General features: G+C 45.2%; 1 protein-coding gene across 2 annotated transcripts in view; it reads left to right on the top strand.

Annotated features, from left to right (window-relative positions):
• The window catches only part of VANGL1 (VANGL planar cell polarity protein 1), a 51487-nt gene extending 31885 nt beyond the window's left edge, over positions 1 to 19602 (top strand). For both annotated transcript variants that reach the window (XM_024233036.3, XM_002810378.6), the window contains exons 5-8: positions 8550 to 8683; positions 10132 to 10264; positions 11475 to 11709; positions 17028 to 19602. In XM_024233036.3, coding sequence (XP_024088804.2) covers positions 8550 to 8683; positions 10132 to 10264; positions 11475 to 11709; positions 17028 to 17288 — 763 coding nt within the window. In that variant the 3' untranslated portion in view covers positions 17289 to 19602. The remainder of the gene's footprint in view (positions 1 to 8549; positions 8684 to 10131; positions 10265 to 11474; positions 11710 to 17027) is intronic.
• The last annotated feature ends 397 nt before the right edge of the window (positions 19603 to 19999 follow it).

The following is a 19999-nucleotide window of genomic DNA, read 5'->3' as shown; positions in this document are numbered from 1 at the left end:
ATTTTTAGTAGAGACAGGGTTTCACTTTGTTGGTCAGGCTGGTCTTGAACTCCTGACCTCAAATGATCTGCCCTTGTCAGCCTCCCAAAGTGCTGGGATTACAGGCATGAGCCAAAGAGGCCTGGCCGCCTCTTTTCTTATAAGGATACCAGAATGACTCTACCTTAACTAAACATAACATCTGCAAAGACCCTGTGTCCAATTAAGGTCACATTCTGAAGTTCTGGGTAGATGCAAATTTTGGGAGACACTATTTGCCACTATGGGTTTCTCCAAGTTGTGCTGTCCTGTGACTGAACACTGACCCTGTTGCTCTATTGTGGATGTTTGGGAGGATTAACACCAGCCTGTTTCTGCTCACACTGCTTTCTCTGCCTGGAATTTGCTTTACAGCCTGTTGTCCCTGGTGTGACCATCATTCATCTTGTAAGACTTAACAGCCCAGATTTGCCCCCACTGTGGATCCCTGGCGGAAACACCGTCCCTCTTCTCCTGGTGTACATGTTCTGTCACGGTCTCTGGATCACTTGACTGTACTTATTGTTTGAGTGGTGCTCACCACTGATTGGAGCATAAGCCCCCCTTGAAGGTTTCATTTACATCTGGGTCTCAGTGCTAGGGACTTAGCAGGTGCTCATAATTTATGACTGCTTTTGATGGAGTTGGAGAGGCAAGTTATTAAGATTTTTCTGAATGTAGCATCCTTAGCTGGCTTTCAGGATAGTGACTGCATGCCCTAAAAGGAGATCTTTGCAGATTTTACTCTATGATGGGAACTTTTTAGTGCTTTTTCTGTCAGCACGTACCTAGGTAATGAGAAGAATGACCTGGCATGTATTTGGGGAATTAGCATACAAGAAGTACTTTGACATTTTCCACGTGTGAAGAAAGCTGTTTTTGTTGACCTAGCTGAAGGGATCAAATTCATATTTGAAAAGATGTGGCAAAAACTTGAAAAGGACTTGTCCATGGGGGATGTCTTCATCCCTTCTCCCTGCTCAGGGAGAAGTTGCAGGCCATAAAGTGTGAGGGCATCAGCCTGGATGAGCTCTAAAGCTCAATGTTAATTTCGGATTTTAATAACATGTAAGAGTACAAGTTTGATTGCAGAAGCCACAATCAAGTTCAAGGGAGGGTGAATGAATGGGAAATAGAAGGGACTGTGTGTACGTCTGTGTGTATGTGTGCATGTGTGCACACATTTTTTTAGGCTTTGGTTCCTTTAGCTATAAAATAAGGGAGTTAAAATGGAGGTGGTTTATGGTCACGATTGTTTCCTTCAAGTATCTAAAAGGCTTTCACAAGAAAGGGGGACTTGAGTTCAGAACAAAGCATGGGGTGAACCAGTGGTAGAACTAAAAGGTCATTTCAGTGTGAAAGTGAACTTTCTTTTCAAGCAAAGGCTGGATGTCATCTGGGAGCTTGTAAAAAGAATTGTTATATGGATGCCAGGCACAATGGCTCACGCCTGTAATCCCAGCACTTTGGTAGGCTGAAATGGGTGGATCCCTTAAGGCCAGAAGTTTGAGCCAGCCTGAGCAACATGGTGAAACCCCGTCTCTACTAAAATACAAAAAATTAGCCAGGCATGGTGGCATGTGCCTGTAGTCCCAGCTACTCCGGAGGCTGAGGCATGAGAATTGCTTGAACCTGGGAAGCAGAGGTTGCAGTTAGCTGAGATTGCACCACTGCACTCCATCCTGGACGACAAAGGAGACTGTCTCAAAAATAAAAATAAAAATTGGCCAGGTTTGGTGACTCACACCTGTAATCCCAGCACTTTGGGAGGCCGAGGCAGGTGGATCATCTGAGGTCAGGAGTGCAAGACCAGCCTGGCCAACATGGCGAAACCCCATCTCCATTAAAAATCAGCCAGGCATGGTGGTGTGCGCCTGTAATCCCAGCTACTTGGGATTTGAGGCAAGAGAATTGCTTGGACCTGGGAGGCAGAGGTTGCAGTGAGCTGAGATACACCACTGCACTCCAGCTTGGGCGACGGAGCGAGACTCCATCTCTAAATAAATAAAATAATTTAAAAAAATAATTGGTATATGGATTGGGAGATTGGACTGATGGACTCTTGATTTCTCTGATTCTTGAATCTCTGCTTGGGTGAACACTAAGATTCCTTCCATTTCTAAAATTTTGAGGTTCAGTATAAATGGAAGTGGGGTCATGCTTTTGTGCCTAGGGCTGTGTGTATATTCTAGCCACCAACCAACCCCATCCCCGCTGCAAAATGTTCATGCTTATTATTAGTAATGTGATAACTTTTGTGTTTGTACAATGCATTATAGTTTATAAATGCCTTCACTGTCATTATTTCATTTGCTCTTCTCAACAACCACATGCAGTAGTTGGTGTTATCTCTTTATCAAAGGCCAAGAAAAAGGCCAAGAAAGGGGAAATGACTTATACAGAATTACAGGGTAGATAGCAGGAATCTAGACCTTCTGGAATCTAGTACTCCTACAATGGATGCCTCCCTATAGGTAGGTTTGATTTTCAGGAGGCTGAGAGTTGGCAGGAAGTAGTGCATGAAAACAAAGAGTAGCATAACTTTGTGGCCCCAGTCCCTAAGGAAAACTGTGCACAGTGGGCCCATCTTGGCTCATTTCCCATGGCAGTACCCTCATGGTGGGCCTCTGGGGGAGGTTGGTACAGGCGCACATGGGATCAAGTTGGCCGCTTCAACATATATGGCTATATAAGCTCGTGGTGGCTGTCATTTATGAATTATTTACTTTGAATAACCACTTTAAAATGTGTTATTTCATCTTCAGCACAGACCTAAACCAGGCAGGCTACTCCTCCTTAGGAAGCAGGAAAGTGGTGGGTGAACTCCCAAGTCTCCAGTATTTTTCCTGGTCTAAATGCCAACTAGCTTTGAAGTCTCAGAATGTCATAGAACTTGGAATTGTCCCAATGGATATTTAAGCTCATGAGACTTAACCTGCCTTAGGGCAATGCCGACCTCAGCCAGCACCTGGAATACTTGGATCTCGCAGGCTGCTGCTGGAGGTTCCCAGTAGCTGCCTGTACCAGGTCTGCCCCAGTCAATTTATTAGCCTTTCAGTAAGACATTTTATGCCACTGAGTATTTTGGAGCCCACTTATCATGATAATCAGGGTTTTCTGTGCTGCTCTTCCCATCCTGCAGATGAAGGGTATGAGGTTTGGAGAAGTGACTAATTGGTTCAAGATGAATGAATGAGTGAGAGATCCTGGAGTCATGTTGTCTGGGGCCAGAGTCTGCACCAGTTGCACTGTGCTTGCCTCCTCCCACAGCCTCTGTGCAGACTCAGACATGCACAGAGCATGGGGAGGCAGTGGATGGTCTAGATACACAGGGCATTAATTTGGTTTGTATTTTTTTCTTCAGAATTTATCTTTAAAAAATATGTCTTTCAGATTTTTGTGCATTAACATTTGAACTATGTTTTGAGGTGCTTCTTTCCAGGTCTGTTTAAGAAATGTAGCCCAAGGGGGAGCCCCTCTTCTCTGTTGCCATGGCAGTCATGTAACAGTTGTCAACAACACTGGAAGTGCTTTCGTGGTTGATTAGACACAAAAGACCACAGCATTTCTCATTCCACCCTCTTTGTCCTGCAAAGAAAATAGGCCAGTAGGCAGTGTGGTCAGCTGTGGGTTTTAAATTAAAATGTAGCCGTCAGATTCCCTTAGGCCTTTGTGTAGACCCATTGCTGGCCCGTCCTTCCCAGGAGTTCAAGTTTGGACCAGCCTAGACTCAAGCCTATTGAGGTTTTTATGCATAGGTCTCAAGCGAATTTCTGTCACAACTAGGCATACCTTCATGTGCTGTTTTCCACAAATCTATGTGGTCTGGGAGAGGGTATTTCTTTCCCTGGGTTGTGACTAGGCAGGTATGTTGGCTTGTGGCACCAGTTGAGCACAGAGTCCTCTATCTTGGGAAAATGCTCCTTGTCATAGGTTTCTGAGGGGGCTGAGTCCACAGTCTATACTTCAGGCTCCCCCTGACGGCAATACAGGGTCCTGTTCAGTCAGGCTACCGCCTTTTCTCTCTGAATGTAATGGTGATAACAGAGGGGGCAAGTTTCTAACCAACTTGATTTTTCTTGCCTCTCACGTTTCCCCAAGATTGTCTGGTCTAGAGATTGGGGTTTGTCGAAGGATTTGCTTTTGTTCATCTCTGGGGCCCTTTTTGCCTCTGAAATTCCATGATTTTATGAAATACATATTCAGGACTGATCTTAGGCCTATGGGAATTCTAAGATTGCATGAACAGAGAAGTTAAGCCTGCAAGTATTATATACCCATGGAGGAACCAAAGGACATGTCCCCTGTGTGTCAGGGATTTGCATGGGCAAGCTTGTTGAAGGGGCAAGACCAGCTTCCTTGACTCCCTCGAAGATATCACAAGTCATGTGTCATCACTGTTGATGCTGCAAGTTTAGAGACCGATCAGCGGGGACTGGAGGATTCGAAAAGGCTTCCTGAAAGAAGCCAGTCCTGTGTTGGCTTTGTGGTTCCTTCCATATTTGGAGAGTGGAGAGGAATCAAGGCAAGAGGAATGCTGGGCACTGACAGTGGCGGAGGGAATGGCTGCTCCTTGCATCCTGGCCTCCTGGGGCTATGACTGAGGCCGTGGCATAGTAATTAGGAATGACTGATAGCAATAGTGAGGGAGAATGTAGAAAAAATGTAAACAAAACAGCCTCACCTATTCACACTTGCTGCAGCTTGGGACAGAGTGGAGATAGATGGCCTCCGCCTCCTGATGGAATCCAGTGTCTTCACCGCATTATGTACATGGTACAGCTCTGTGTTAAGATGCGTAATCATCATCTGGAGTAATCAAGAAGTCTTAAATCATATATCACATAGCTTACTCTCTTCAAAATGATGAAGAAAGGCCAGGCACAGTGGCTCACACCTGTAGTCCCAGAACTTTGGGAGGCCAAGGTTGGCGGATCACTTGAGCTCAGGAGTTCAAGACCAGCCTGGGCAACATGGTGAGACCCCGTCCTTACTAAAAATACAAAATTTAGCTGGGTGTGGTGGCACGTGCTGTAGTCCCAGCTATTTGGGAGACTGAGGCAGGAGAATCTCTTGAACCTGGAGGTGGAGGTTGCAGTGAGCCGAGATTGCGCCAGTGCGCTCCAGCCTGGGTGACAGCAGGAGACTGTCTCAAAAAAAAAAAAGAAGAAGAAGAAAGGCATATTGCATATTGGATTTTATCCCAAAATGTCACAACCATTTTATTTAAGTTGTGCACTTGAGTTTTGTGTTTATTTAGTTACTTAGAAATTCTCATTCCCTATTACTGCCAGGTATGCTGGGAATGAAACAGACCATCCTCTGTAGGTGAGAGCATGCACACTCTTGGAAGCGTTTCTCAACTTCGCCCTGAGATCCCTTTAGCTCCAGCATTGGCTTCTCAGCCTGTGGGGCTGGCCAGGCCCACGGCAGGCTCTGAGTCATCCTGTCACTTCTCTGAGAGGGCAGAGCCAGAGGGAGTGCAGGACGCCTGCACTTTCCCCTTGTTTGGTATTTTTGAGCAAAGACTCTCACTCCTTGGGAGGACTGTGAGAGCCATGCCTGTGGCACCCAGGGCTGGCATCCCACGGTACCCGCCCCCACCCTGGGCACTTCCTGGGATGCCAGGACTTTGCTCTGAGGGGGCTGTCAGGTGGGCTGTGGACTTGGCTCATTTGGAGAGCTGGCCTATTTGGAGAGCATCCACTGAGGCCCCATGCTGGAAGGCGGTGGGCCGGGAGCCCTGCTGGAGACAGAAGCCACTGCTCTGGGCAGTGCATCACACTCACAGGGTGGAGGATGAGAGACATAGCCAGGAGGCTCCAACCCAGCCATCCCCTCACAGGCCCCAGCTGAATTAATGGGATTCCCTTGACCCCTCCTTGCAGCCTCGCTGAACAGAAAAGCAAAACCCAGCAACCACAAGACAGTTTTGAGTTGAAAATGGTTCTGAGAACTTCTAATGATTGCCTTTTAATTTGTAAATTTAGATCAGGATAATACTTTTCTGTTGGAATCCAGGGGCCTAGAGATGTTTCTTTATAAGTGGAGGAGGGGGGATGAAGTGGGTTTGAACCCTAGTGGGTCTGTGTGTATAAACTGAGTCTTACAGCCATGCGGAGGGACTCCTTGCCTCACAAAGCCCAGGCACTCCGGAAAAGGCATGCACAGGTGTGGGAGCTGAGCTAGGCACACCAGGGAGTGTGTGTGTGCGCGTGTGTGTGTGTGTGTGTGTGTGATCAGGGAGAGGGTTGCGATGAATCTCTGGATGGGGTAGGAATAAAGAAGCACTTGCTCCTCTCTGGAGAATGCCATGGACAGGGGGCAAGGACGGGGTTGGAGCCACAATGACTTGGAGATTGCCCGGTGAGACCTTGAGGGCAAGCAGACTGGACTTCTGCAGGAAGAGCTCTCGTGACACATAAACCTCCACGGAAGGCCACCTCCTCAGGAAGGCTGCACCGTGTCCCAGGCAGCCAGAAGCTCTTTCCGTGGTTACTCAGCCCCACGTGTTCCAGCATGAGAACATACTCACTGTCATGGGGTTCATGCTCCATGTACCAGCTAAGGAGGAGCTCCTTCTGTCTATCTTGATATTCCCAGGGCTTAGCAGACACAGGCACTCAAATATGGAATGACGAGTGAGCAACTGAGTAATTGAATGGTCAGAATTTTCGAAATGCTGATTTGCTGTTAGGAGTCTTAGGTTTACTTCCATTATGCAAAGTTGGTCTCACCAGATTTCCCCTGATAGTGTTCCCCAGCCTCACATGACTGTACATTATCTAGGACAATATTAAGTACCAATTGAATGCAGGCACTGTTGGGGATATAAGTCAGAAAGTTTTACCATGATTCTGCTCTTAAGCAGGTTAGCTGACTGACTTCCAGATTCAACTCTGTTAAAGTCTTAAAGCGGAGCTCCAAGGGGAGCCAAATGGGGGGGTAGACAGAATTTCCAGTGGATGGTTTAGGAGCTCCCTTGTCTTGGTGTGAAGTGAAGATCCTTGAGCCACCCTGAGAGTGTTGGAACACAGTGTGATCATCCAGGAATCAAGGGGAGCCCCATCCTGGTGCTCCGGCTACTGCAAATAATCCTTGTAAGCCGATCTGCTTAGCAGAGTACTAGAAAGGAAAATCTAAAGGGCAAGATAAAAATATATCTGTGGTGTTTAACATGGTGGTGGTTGGAGATGTCAACACGTACGCTGTTACACAGAGTCTGCATGTTACCGGGAAGCCCAGCTTGGAGGTTTGTAAATCATATCAGAGTTCCAGCTCTCCTGTTTATTAAATGCATACTGTTGTGCAGGTCATAGATTTTTGAGCCTCAGTTTTCTTACCTCGAATGATTGTGAGGGTTAAATGAGAATCAGGTATGTGCAAACCCTTGCTGTATCATTGCAAGGTGTTCTTCAAAGTGGCAAGTGTCGTGCACCATAGACCAAGGGCATATTCTTTTGCTGTCTATACTAATTTCCAATTATAAGTACCCTCCCACATCCTCTCTCCCACTTGTTGATGGTACCTGTTCTTTGTTCACCTGCTGCTCTCTGAGGACCAAGCAGGGGATAGGTTGGAGACCTAGAATATCGGAACATGGATAGTCACCTTCATACCCCTCTGCTGAAGGCCAAGAGGCAGGAGGACCCAGAAAGATCAAGTGGTCTCAGCGGACTCTTTTTTTTTTTGAGACTGAGTTTCACTCTTGTTGCCCAGTCTGGAGTGCAATGGTGCAATCTCGGCTCACTGCAACCTCCGCCTCCTGGGTTCAAGTGATTCTCCTGTCTCAGCCTCCCAAGTAGCTGCGATTACAGGTGCGTGCCACCACACCCCGGTAATTTTTATATTTTTAGTAGAGACGGGGTTTCATCATATTGGTTAGGCTGGTCTCAAACTCCTGACCTCAGGTGATCCGCCCACCTCAGCCTCCCAAAGTGCTGGGATTACAGGCGTGAGCCACCGCACCTGGCCAAGGCCCTCTTAAGTACGCTCTGCCCTGGATGGCTGCAGTTGTTCTGGTCTGTATAAAACCTAAGTCCCAGGATTCCTTATACTCAGGGATACCAAGGCCTAGGGGACAAAACCCTGAATGAAGACCTGAGAAACCTGAATCTATACTTTGTTCTTTCACTCATTAGCTCTGCAACCATTAGTAAGTATCTTGCCCTTTTGGGGGCGTCCTCAGTTTCTTCTTTTGTAAACCGAGGAAAAATAGAAAAAGTTCTTGTGCGCCTAAAGCTAAATGTAAGTTATGAGTTACAACTTCTTCCTCTTTCAACAAAGGGCTAGATGGGATATGGCTAATCACAGGTCCAGGAAAGGGCACAGAAGCCACTTGGCCATGGGGCTTAGTTTCGGCTTTAAGTTCTCATCCTGGAGACCAGAGGTGTGGTGGAACCCAGTGGACTTCTGTATGAGATTATCTTTGATGTTGTGTTCCTTTACCCGACTCCAAAAGAGGATTTTTCATTTAGGACCTGATTATTCAGTGAAAAAGCTTTGCATTAATTTTGTTCTTTTCTTCTCAGTATCCAGCGAGCAGCATTGGTGGTCCTAGAAAATTACTACAAAGATTTCACCATCTATAACCCAAACCTCCTAACAGCCTCCAAATTCCGAGCAGCCAAGCACATGGCCGGGCTGAAAGTCTACAATGTAGATGGTATGTGCCTTGCAAGGGTGTCCGTGGTGCTCACAGGGGCACAGTTGGGTGACTATTTAAGCTTCATGGTACGTTTGGTTCTACTTCCTCTCTGGGCCTACCTTTATGGTACATTCTTGTTTCAGAACAATTTCTCTTTTTTATGTAGGCAGACGCATTTTTAGAGGAATGTTGATGTACCATCTACCTGTGTGGGAAGCCTGTTGATTTTGGGATTTTATGATTGAAAACAGCAGCGGTGTGTGTTTCCTGCCTTCTGCCAGGATCACCTTATATTGGAAGCTATGGAAGCTATTAGGAAAGGGTTGCTTTTCAAAATTTGTGCACATTACCCACAAACTCAGAAAGCTACCTAAATCATTAAGACTAGAAATCTCAGTAGTTCAGGCATCTGGTGAGATGCCTGCAGGCACTTCTTACTCGTATCTAGGAGCCGGAGTTGAGTGGGTGGCAGGAGGCTGGAGGCCAGGCTGGGTAAGTCCAAGCTATGTTTCAGGGTATCAGATGGTTAAGTGCAAGAAACAGGATGCGGTGTCATTTCTTCCTGGATACGTTGGGTGAGGGCAAGAACTTTGCAAACCCTAGGAGAGGATTATATTGTCAACAAATAAAGTGATTTATATACAGTGTCAGTTTTTGGTGGCAATATCCTCCCAGTTATTTGTTTGTTTATTTTTTGGCTATATGAGGTGTGAGCTCCCTCACGAAGCCTGAAGGATTGATAAATTTCACCTGTGATCTGAAAACTTAGCAAAGATTCCCACTAGTGAAACCAAGTCACCAGCCAAGTAGATCATCCATAAGAAAGCCTGAAATCTGCCTATGTTTCTGAAAAGTTAAGGTGGTCAGTGGTCAGGGGACAGGACAGGACTTCTGAGTCTGTATTTATTAATGGGTCATGTTGCACACCCTCAAGCATTGGTATTTCCTGGAAAAGTTGTGGCTGCCATGACATTCCAGCATAGCTTGCTTTCCATTGTAGACTCAGTGTCTCATGTCCTTTGACTTTCTTTTTTGTCTGTCTGTCCTTGTTCTCCCCATCCCTCTCATTCTGTCTCATTGTCTTGTTGCTGAAATTTGATGTCCCAGCTGCCCTTATGGCCAAACTGAAACTTTATGTAACAAATGGTAACATCTTCAGCACACTCTATATGTAGTTTTTGGCCAACATTTTAATTGTCAAGCATTCTTCATCCCCTTCTGAGTTCTTTTTCCATTTCCACTGACCAGATTGGGGTTTAGGGAGATTCTTCTGCTCCCTTTCCTTGGACATAGTGAATGTGGAGCCGGGGCACAGTTCACCCTCCTGGGAAGTGACCTTTAGGATTTGTGTGTGTGTGTTTCATAGCGGGTGGGTAGACAACATTGACAGATTGGGTACTAGTTTTCTGCTCTGTTTCCCAGCCTCGTGGTATTAACACTATTCTTTCACTGTCCTTTCCCCAAAGGCCCCAGTAACAATGCCACTGGCCAGTCCCGGGCCATGATTGCTGCAGCTGCTCGGCGCAGGGACTCAAGCCACAACGAGTTGTATTATGAAGAAGCCGAACATGAGCGGCGAGTTAAGAAGCGGAAAGCAAGGTATACTGCCCTCCTGATGCCAGTACCCTCTTACAGACTTTTAAATTTTTATTTTATTTTATTTTATTTATTTATTTAGAGACAGAATCTCACTCTGTTGCCCAGGCTGGAGTGCAGTGGCAAGATCTTGGCTCACTGTCACCTCTGCCTCCCAGGTTCCAGCGATTCTCATGCCTCAGCCTCCCATATAGCTGGGATCACAGTCATCCACCACCATGCCCAGCTAATATTTGGTATTTTTAGTAGAGACGAGGTTTCGCTATGTTGGCCAGACTGGTCTCAGACTCCTGACCTCACGTGATGTGCCTGCCTCAGCCTCCCAAAGTACCATGATTACAGGCATGAGCCACCATGCCCGGCCTCTTGTAGACTTTTAATCTTTCCTTTTTTACCACTAGAATGAGGTTTCTGTTTAAAAACGTGACCTGCTGGGACACCTTTGGAGTGCATCTTGCTCCAGTGTTTCTCAAACTGAAGGCTGTATGAGCATCACTGGGAGGGCTGTTCAAATACAGGCTGCAGGTTCTGGGCCCTGCCTGCAAAGGCCCTACTCAGTAGGTGTGGAGTTGGGCCCAAGAAATGGCATTTCTAACAGATTCCTGGGTGATGCTGATGCTCCTGGCCCCCAGCCCACACTTGAGTGGGCCTGTTCTGCACCCCTGGACCCTTGCTGGTGTTCACCATCAGGTCATATTCACTGAAGGGGACAGAGGTGCGTTCCATCATGTGTGCTGTGCCTCTTCCTGTTTCCCAGGGGCTGCTGGTGTGGGTGGCTGGACCAGGGAGCACGCAGCTCTGCTTCTTTGTACGGCTGCTTCTGCACCACCAGCCACCTCTCTCTGTACAGAGCCTTTTATAGCCAGTTGGAGGGGCCTTAGAACTCCATCTAACCATTGCAGAGATGAAAAAAGGACTAGTGCATTTCCCAAGCTCATTGGTGGCAGAATTCAGAACAGAGTTCATCTCCCAGTCCTGGGGCTCCTTTCCCCCAACCCCTGGGGCCCCTGTTCCACATGTTATTTTTGCTGTTGCCTTTCTTTCTCCCTTCTTCCCCCTCCACTCTCTGGGGGACAGCTAAGGATGCAAGCAGCGTGATTGGGCCTTGGGTATGTTGGCAGGTTGGGCCGCAGCAGTGTAGACAAGCGTCATTCTGTTCTCACACCCTGTGGCAGGCCCCGTCCTGATTACTTAGTGTTGCATCACCTTCTAGGCTGGTGGTTGCAGTGGAAGAGGCCTTCATCCACATTCAGCGTCTCCAGGCTGAGGAGCAGCAGAAAACCCCAGGGGAGGTGATGGACCCTAGGGAGGCCGCCCAGGCCATTTTCCCCTCCATGGCCAGGGCTCTCCAGAAGTACCTGCGCACCACCCGGCAGCAGAACTACCACAGCATGGAGAGCATCCTGCAGCACCTGGCCTTCTGCATCACCAACGGCATGACCCCCAAGGTGCGCAGCTCCGGGTGGGCTCTGCCACCGTCATCCTGGCTTGTCACTGAGCTTGGCCAGTTGAATTTTAGTGTGTTACTAGAAGTGATAAAATCGAAAGGCATCTCCAAAACTCAAGTAATAAGAATTAGTGATTCCCACTTATTTTATGTTATGTTAGTACAATTGTTTTTTTAAATATGCCTTTCGAAGGCCTCTGGATTCTAACAGAGGAGAGAATTTCACTTGGAGACAGTATGGAATAGTGATTGGAGACAGTATGGAATAGTGATTAGGGGTGCATTTTGGACTCTGGAGCTGAACTGATTGATTCTAACCTGGCTCCTCCACCAACTAGATGCATAACCTTGGGCAGATGGCAATAGCTTTGTGCCTCAGTTTCCTAACCTGTTAATTGGTTAGGATAATACTAATAACTATCTCATTTGTATGTTTTGGGAACTGAAAGAGTTAATTCATGTGAAGTGCTTAAAACAGTACCTGTCATATGATGAGGATGGACTAAATAGCTCTTATTATTATTGGTAAAAAATAGAATGGCGTGAACCCAGGAGGCAGAGCTTGCAGTGAGCCAAGATCGCACCACTGCACTCCAGCCTGGGCGACAGAGCAAGACTCCGTCTAAAAAAAAAAAAAAATGCCATCAGGCATTTTGGGTGTTACAGAATTAGTTTTACTGAGTGGTCTTTTAGATTATGATATTTAGGACACTTTAAGGAGTGTTACAAGCAACAGCCATGTATCTAATAGAGAGTTGTGGCCGAGGAGGCAAACCAGAGTAAAGATATAGCAAATGACTTCTCTACAGAGAAGTGGGTTCAAATCCTGGCTCCACCACTTAATTGTTTTGTGACTGTGCACAAATTACTCTACCCTGTATTAGATATATGACTGTTTCCTGTAATATCCCTAAAAGTGTGCTAAACACTGTAATCTAAAAGACCATTCGGTAAAACTGACTCTGTGACACCCAAAATGCCTGACAAAGCCATAGCATTATTTTTACCAATAGTAATAATAGCAATTTAGTCTGGCCTCTTCATATGACAGGTGCTGTTTTAAGCACATCACATGAATTAACTCTTTCAGTTCCTCTACACTTGTTTGCTGTTTTATCAATGAGGATAATAATAATATCTCTCTGACAGGGTTGTTGTATAAGAATTACATTAAATATGGCAACAAGGCATGTAAATCGCATGGTAGAGAGTAGATGAGCTTGGCATGTGGTACACGTGTAACATTTGGTAGCTGTTTTTTATAAGGACCTCTGTTTATATGTTGCACTATGTGTGTATCCTGCTGGTTACATTGTCAACCAATAACTACCCTTAGGAAAGCAATGTAGAAATAGTAAGAAACCAAAAAGTTTTCTGTATTGAGTCACTAATCTCTCTCCTAGGAAAACTATGTAGTACAATCATATATACACATGAATATACACAAAGGTGTTGTTTTGCAAAACAATCTGTAATACCTCCACAATGGAAATAATTTAAAACATAACAGTGGCTTATAAATTATGGTGTGTCACCTGTTGAATCATGAAAGAATCTGTTAGAATAGTAAGTTACAAGAAATAGAATGCAGAAACGTGAATACTGTGGTTGCAAATGAGGAAAATATGTCTGCAGGTATAAAATGATGGCTTCTACCATGTACAACCAAAACCGTTGTTTTTCTTTTTACAAGATTTTAGAAAGTTTCGTGATTGCTTTTTGTTTCATTTAAAAATTGTATACTTTTCTGAATTAAAAATAATAGCTGTTTTTGGTATAGAAATCCAAACATTAAAGAAAAGTATCATGCGGAAAATGAAGTTTTCAGCCCCTGCCCCAAAACAGTTTTTACTAATAAGGAGTTAGTATGTATTCTTTCAAATATATGTAGATGTTTTTTAAGCTGAAATGGGAAAACAGAAATGGGGTCATTGCTCTCTCTTTCTCTCTGTCTCTCTGTGTGTGTGTGTGTGTGTGTGTGTGTAAACCACAGGCACACGCCACCATGCCTGGCAGTTTTCGTATTTTTGTGTTTTTTTGGTAGAGACAGGGTTTCAACATGTTTCTCAGGCTAGTCTCGAACTCCTGAGCTCAAGCAATCTACCTGTCTCAGCCTCGCAAAGTGCTAGTATTACAGGCCACTGCCCCGGCCTATATATATAATTCATTAGATAGATAGATAGATAGATAGATAGATAGATAGATAGATAGATAGATAGATAGATAGATAGCCTGTATATATCATTCATAGATAGATAGAGATTTACATACTACATCTCTATATAATGTATATTATCTTTCTCTATACATATGTAGAGAGATATAGATATATAAAACTTTGCTTTTTTTTCTTAAAGCTATCCCTTGGCTGTCTTTCCAAGTCAATACATACAGATCTTACTCATACAGACATAACTACAGATATAACTCATTTCTGGTAATAGCTATGTCTTATTCTACCAAATACCATGATTTATTCAACTGATTGTCTGTTGATGCACATTTGGATTAAGAGTTTTCATTAGTGAAAGCCAGGGGCTGGTTGTATTTATTAATCAGATTTTATTGGCACACAGCCATGCCCTGTTATTTATGTATCACCTATGGCTGCTTTCACTCTGCACCAACAGAGCTGAGTAGTTGTGACAGAATATGGCTTGAAACGCTGAAAATATTTACATCTATGGAAAAATTTGCCAATCCCTGGTTTAAACAGCATTCTGGTGAATACTTTTTTACGTATGTATTTGTACAAGTATTTCTGAAGCCTAAGTTTCAAGTAGAGGAAAAGCCAGGTCAGAGTTGTAGATCCTACCAAATTGCCCTCCTAGGGGGCGTACTTTTGCATGCTTTGCCTCTAACATCTGAGATTTTTTATTTCCCACATACTCGGGAGCATTGGATGTTATTTTTTAAAATCATTGCCCATCTAACAGGAGGAAGTTAGTTTTTCATTCTTCTAATTTATATTTCTTCTTTTTTTTTTTCTTTGAGATGGAGTCTCACTCTGTCACCCAGGCTGGAGTGCAGTGGTGCAATCTCGGCTCACTGCAAGCTCCGCCTCCCGGGTTCACACCATTCTCCTGCCTCAGCCTCCCGAGTAAATGGGGCTACAGGCACCCGCCGCCACGCCCAGCTAATTTTTTTGTGTTTTTAGTAGAGACGGGGTTTCACCGTGTTAGCCAGGATGGTGTCAGTCTCCTGACCTCGTGATCTGCCTGCTTCAGCCTCCCAAACTGCTGGGATTACAGGCATGAGCCACTGCGCCCAGCCTATATTTCTTTAGTTAATAATGTGATAGAAAAATTTTTATATGTTAATTTTCTAATAATATTTATTCTATAAAATTATTGTTTTAGTTTCACTTATCTAATTGTTGAGTTATTTTCTTTTTCTTATGATTCATAAGAGCTGTATTTATATTAGAAGTGTGAGAGTATGCAAGGCCTTACTTTTCTGCCTTACAATAGACGCTGCACAGATGAAAAAAATATATACCTGACAGTAGCAGCAGGGTGTGAATAAAAGAGGATACCGGGCCGGGCACAGTGGCTCACACCTGTAATCCCAGCACTTTGAGAGGCCAAGGCAGGTCAATCACCTGAGGTCAGGAGTTCGAGACCAGCTTGGCCCATGTGGTGAAACTTTGTCTCTACTAAAAATACAAAAAAAAAAAAAATTAGCCAGGCTTGGTGGCACATGCCTGTAATCCCAGCTACTCAGGAGGCGGAGGCAGGAGAATTGCTTGAAACGGGAGGCAGAGGTTGCAGTGAGCTGAGATCGTGCCATTGCACTCCAGCCTGGGTAACAAGAGCGAAACTCTGCCTCAAAAAAAAAAAAAAAAAAAGAGGATACTAGTTAAAAACTGTTCTTTGCCTGGTGTGGTGGCTCACGCCTGTAATCTCAACACTTTGGGAGGCCAGGCAGGCAGATCACTAATGGTCAGGAGTTCAAGACCAGCCTGGCCAACATGGTGAAACCCCATCTCTACAAAAAATACAAAAATTAGCAGGGTGTGGTGACACATGCCTGTAATCCCAGCTACTTAGGAGGCTGAGGCAAAAGAATCACTTGAACCGGGGAGGCGGAGCTTGCAGTGAGCCGAAATTCTGCCACGGCACTCCAGCCTGGGCAACAGAGTGAGACTCCGTCTCAACAAAACAAAATCTGTTCTTGACTCTGTCTGGGACCTGATTGATATATCCCAGTATGTTTCTATCTGTATTACTGGCTCATTTCATTCTTCCTTCCCCTTATGGCTAAATCAGTGTATTTATTTGATTTGATTCTCATGCTGTCAAACTCGTAGTATGTGCTAGGCACATTGGAAATTCAAATTAAAAAAACAAAACATACTTCTGCCCTTCAGGAGAGTGAAGTGTAGTGTGGGGAGCAGACATGCAAGACAGCAATCACTTTGAAAGTAAAGGGTCACACGAGAGTCAGTGATTACAGGAGCCTGGAGGAGGACATGTTAATCTGCCTGAGAGGTTCAAGAGAGGAGGCTTAAGAAGATTTGAAGGGCAGGGAAGAATGAGCTGAATGACAGTGTTTAGCTGGAGGAACAGCACATGTATCAGAACTCCATCAAGCCAGGTGCCACTGGAGCAGAGAACTCAGGAGAGGGAAGGGGGCATCAGGCCTGGGCATCCCCTGGACTGGCCGTGTGCACACTTAGCCCAACATGGAATAACCATTGCTTGCTTACCATGCCAGGCATTGCTGTGAGTGCTTTTTGAGAGCTAACACTTTCATCCTCACGGCAGCCCTGTGACTTAGGTAGTGTCACTGCGTCCACTAACAGAGAGTGTAAATGACTTGTGCAGAATCACTGCCAGTAAATGGTAGAGCATGCGTTCTTGTTCATGCAAGTATATTCAGCTCGTATTTCCTGACTGCTCCTTTGGGCCCGACACAGCCCTGGCCCTGAGAAACTTTTGGTTCAGGAGGAGGAAGACATGGAGAAACACATCCCGTAGGACCATACCCTAGGAATGGAGTGATGCAGCCATGACGGCTTCCAGCCAGACACTGACACCAGCCACCCCATTTTCCCTCCCCTCTGTGGGTACCACTATTCTTGCCCTTGGTGGATAGTAGGTAAAGGGGAGTGAGGAAGTCCAAGAAGTCTTCCCTCCCCAGTAATGACTCAGTTGTGAGGGTCTGATGGGAATTGAGTGTGATGAGCTGGGTTCTGGTCGAAGCTGGTTTATTTGGAAAAAGTTCTTCATAGATGTGAGAGTGGATCGCCGCCTGGCAGGACTGCCCTTTTTAAAACAGGCTGTTTCTTCCCTAATGGCCTTTCTCCTCTGCTTCCAGGCCTTCCTAGAACGGTACCTCAGCGCAGGCCCCACCCTGCAATATGACAAGGACCGCTGGCTCTCTACACAGTGGAGGCTTGTCAGTGACGAGGCTGTGACTAATGGATTACGGGATGGAATTGTGTTCGTCCTTAAGTGCTTGGACTTCAGCCTTGTAGTCAATGTGAAGAAAATTCCATTCATCATACTCTCTGAAGAGTTCGTAGACCCCAAATCTCACAAATTTGTCCTTCGCTTACAGTCTGAGACATCAGTTTGAAAGTTCTATATTTGTGGCTTTATTAAAAAGAAAAGAAAAATATATAGAGAGATATATATCTATGCCAGAGGGGTGTCTTTTTAATAAATTCTTCTTCATTGCTGACTGAAACTGGCAGATGATTGACCAGTATCCTTTGACCATCTGCACTTTATTTGGAAGGAAGCAGGGGCTGTCCACCCTGAAAAAGAGTGACTGATGACATCTGACTTTTGTCGATGGGACTTCTCAAGAAGCCATTCCCTGGAGCTTCTGTTACAGCTGTAAACCAAAGTGGAGCTGGTGCTTCTTGGGAGCCTCGCCTTACAACAACTAGTTCCTGCCTTTCGTCCAGTACCAAGTCCCCCGTTGCTTCTGGTCAGCCCACTTGTAGACTTCCAGGGGACACATCTTTATTCTGTTTCAGGAAACCAGTCACGACACATCCACATATGTATTTGTGTATGTTAATGTCCAGTATCACATCACCCACGAAAGTCGTGGGCAGTTCAGGAGATACCTGCCTCCGTCTTTGTTCTTTGTTGCCTTAGGTTCTTCAGAGAAAGATCACAACAAAAAATGTGCACTGTCGTTTACAGCTATTAAGTGATTTGATTTTGTTTTTTTCCCAAAGAGAAAACCTACCTGCCCTGTTTCTGATCCCATCCCTCTGCTGGCTTGCAGGTAGCCCTTTCCCAGCCCTGCAGCTGCCCACCTGGCCTCCATGCCATCCTGCCCCCACCTGGCTGGCAGCCGTGGCTCTCCATGTGTGCCCTCCGGCTCTGTGTGAAGCCTCAAGTCAGTCCCAGCATTGTTTCCATAGGGAAGTGTGGGGTGCCCAGCAGGTAAAGCATAGGGAGAGAAGGCAGTGGGAATGTCCCCTTTAGGCTGCAGCAGGAGCCCCACACTGCCCAGTTTTCCTCCCCACTGCTCTACACCAACCAGGGGAGACTAACACTGTGACACTGGGATTGGCAGGTGCAACTTGGAGCCACTTAATTTCCTGGGGACATAAGTTCTTCCCAAGCTTATAGCAAGCTGCCCTGCCAAGGGAGACCAAACCATGCCAACCACACTGGCAACTGCTGCTGTCCAGTCCCTGGGTTTTCTGACCACCGTCACTGTGCAACTCATCGCCTCTGCCACGTAGGACCAGGAAAGAGGCTGGTTTTGCTCCCACTCTTAGTTGCTGATAAAGTGGGGAGAAGGAAAATGGACACTCTACAGAGTTTGGGGAAGGGAGAGTAGGGAGCCCATCTTCTTGTCCAGAAAGATTCATCTGTGGTCTGTCTGTTAAACACAGCTGATTTCAGTGGGCTTTCCCCTGGCCCTGGGGGAGCAGACACTGACTGGGTTGTGGGCAGAGGATCCATCCTGGCAGAGCCCTGCTGCAGGGGAGCTCCTTCAGGAGCCCCATTCGGACCTCTTGCACTGGGCTGCCTTTGCCTCCATTTGCCTTCCTGTATCTGCAACAAGCCTTTTAAAAGTGTTCAGTCTTGCTTTTCAGTATTTCGGGTAATCAGCCACCTTGCTATAGTACAGGATGACATTGTCGAATGCTCTTTGTATGTGTGCACACCCCCTTACTCCCTTACTGCTTTGTGCACTCCACAAGTGGTACAGTATTTTGTGTCATTGTAAAAATCAAAATTGGCTTTGGATCTTTGTAATACACCTGTACCTGAAAAAGTAAACAACATTCTTCAATTACCAGCCTTCAGCTTGAAAAGACATGCTGGAGAAGAAGGAAGGGGGAACCCATAGGTGTGTCGTGGAGCCAAGATGTACTATTCAACTATGTGGTTCTGTTTATAAAAAACACATACCATGGAACCATGGTGCTTTTGTTCTTAGTTTTTGCTGTTAGATCCCTTCAAACTGGAAGTTCCTTACAATATCTTTCTCAGGAAATATTTTTGGGAGATGGGGTAAGAGATGGCAAGTGTGAGACGGGCTGTGTCAGAGGTTGCTATGTCATGGATACAGTGCAGTTCCAAGTGCCACAAGTGTATATACATATAGTTAATAATGACACTGTTCATCACCATTCTAAAATACTGTTCTTCCAACCCTATCTTAAATGACCAGTCCAGAAGGAGTTAAGCTGGATTCATTTGCTCTGGCATGTGCATTCCCAGCAGGGTGAAGAAAGGTTTAAATTAAAGAATTTATTTTCTCTCTCCCCTTCCTCTTTCTCCCAGTCTTTGCATAGGAGAATGTCAGACATTCAGAAATTACTGCTTCTGTTTTAAATTGAGTATTGATTTTTTTATATTGACTTTGTATTGAGTTCTTTTTGAAAGAATAACAAAATAAAATGCAGGATCTTTGTAAAGCCTTTGCACTTTCAACCTCTTTATAGCTTGAGTTACTGTTGCAGTGGGAACAATGTAAATGACATTTAAAAGATTTAAGGTTTCAGAACGCTGCATCCCACAATTGAACACAATGCATTTTTATTTCAATTCTTGGAACTGGTAGGCTATTCTTTTTAAAAGGGGGTAAACTTTGCCCTAAGGCTGGTAGAACATATGTTCACATTATAGTAGACAGGATTTCATTTGCCTTAAATGTTTATATTTTTTTTTATAATTTTCAACCTACGTTATTAAAATTAGAGCATTGAGTGTTAAAGAACTGAATGAGGAGTCTATGTCTGAGATTGCTCTCTTCCCTGGTGATGTTTTAACTGGTAGATAATTTGTTCTTAAATGTTTACTTTTGAAGATAGG

The sequence above is a fragment of the Pongo abelii genome, chromosome 1 (genome assembly GCF_028885655.2).
Source record: "Pongo abelii isolate AG06213 chromosome 1, NHGRI_mPonAbe1-v2.0_pri, whole genome shotgun sequence".
Classification (NCBI taxonomy): domain Eukaryota; kingdom Metazoa; phylum Chordata; class Mammalia; order Primates; family Hominidae; genus Pongo; species Pongo abelii.
This window is presented reverse-complemented; position numbering and strand designations above follow the sequence as displayed.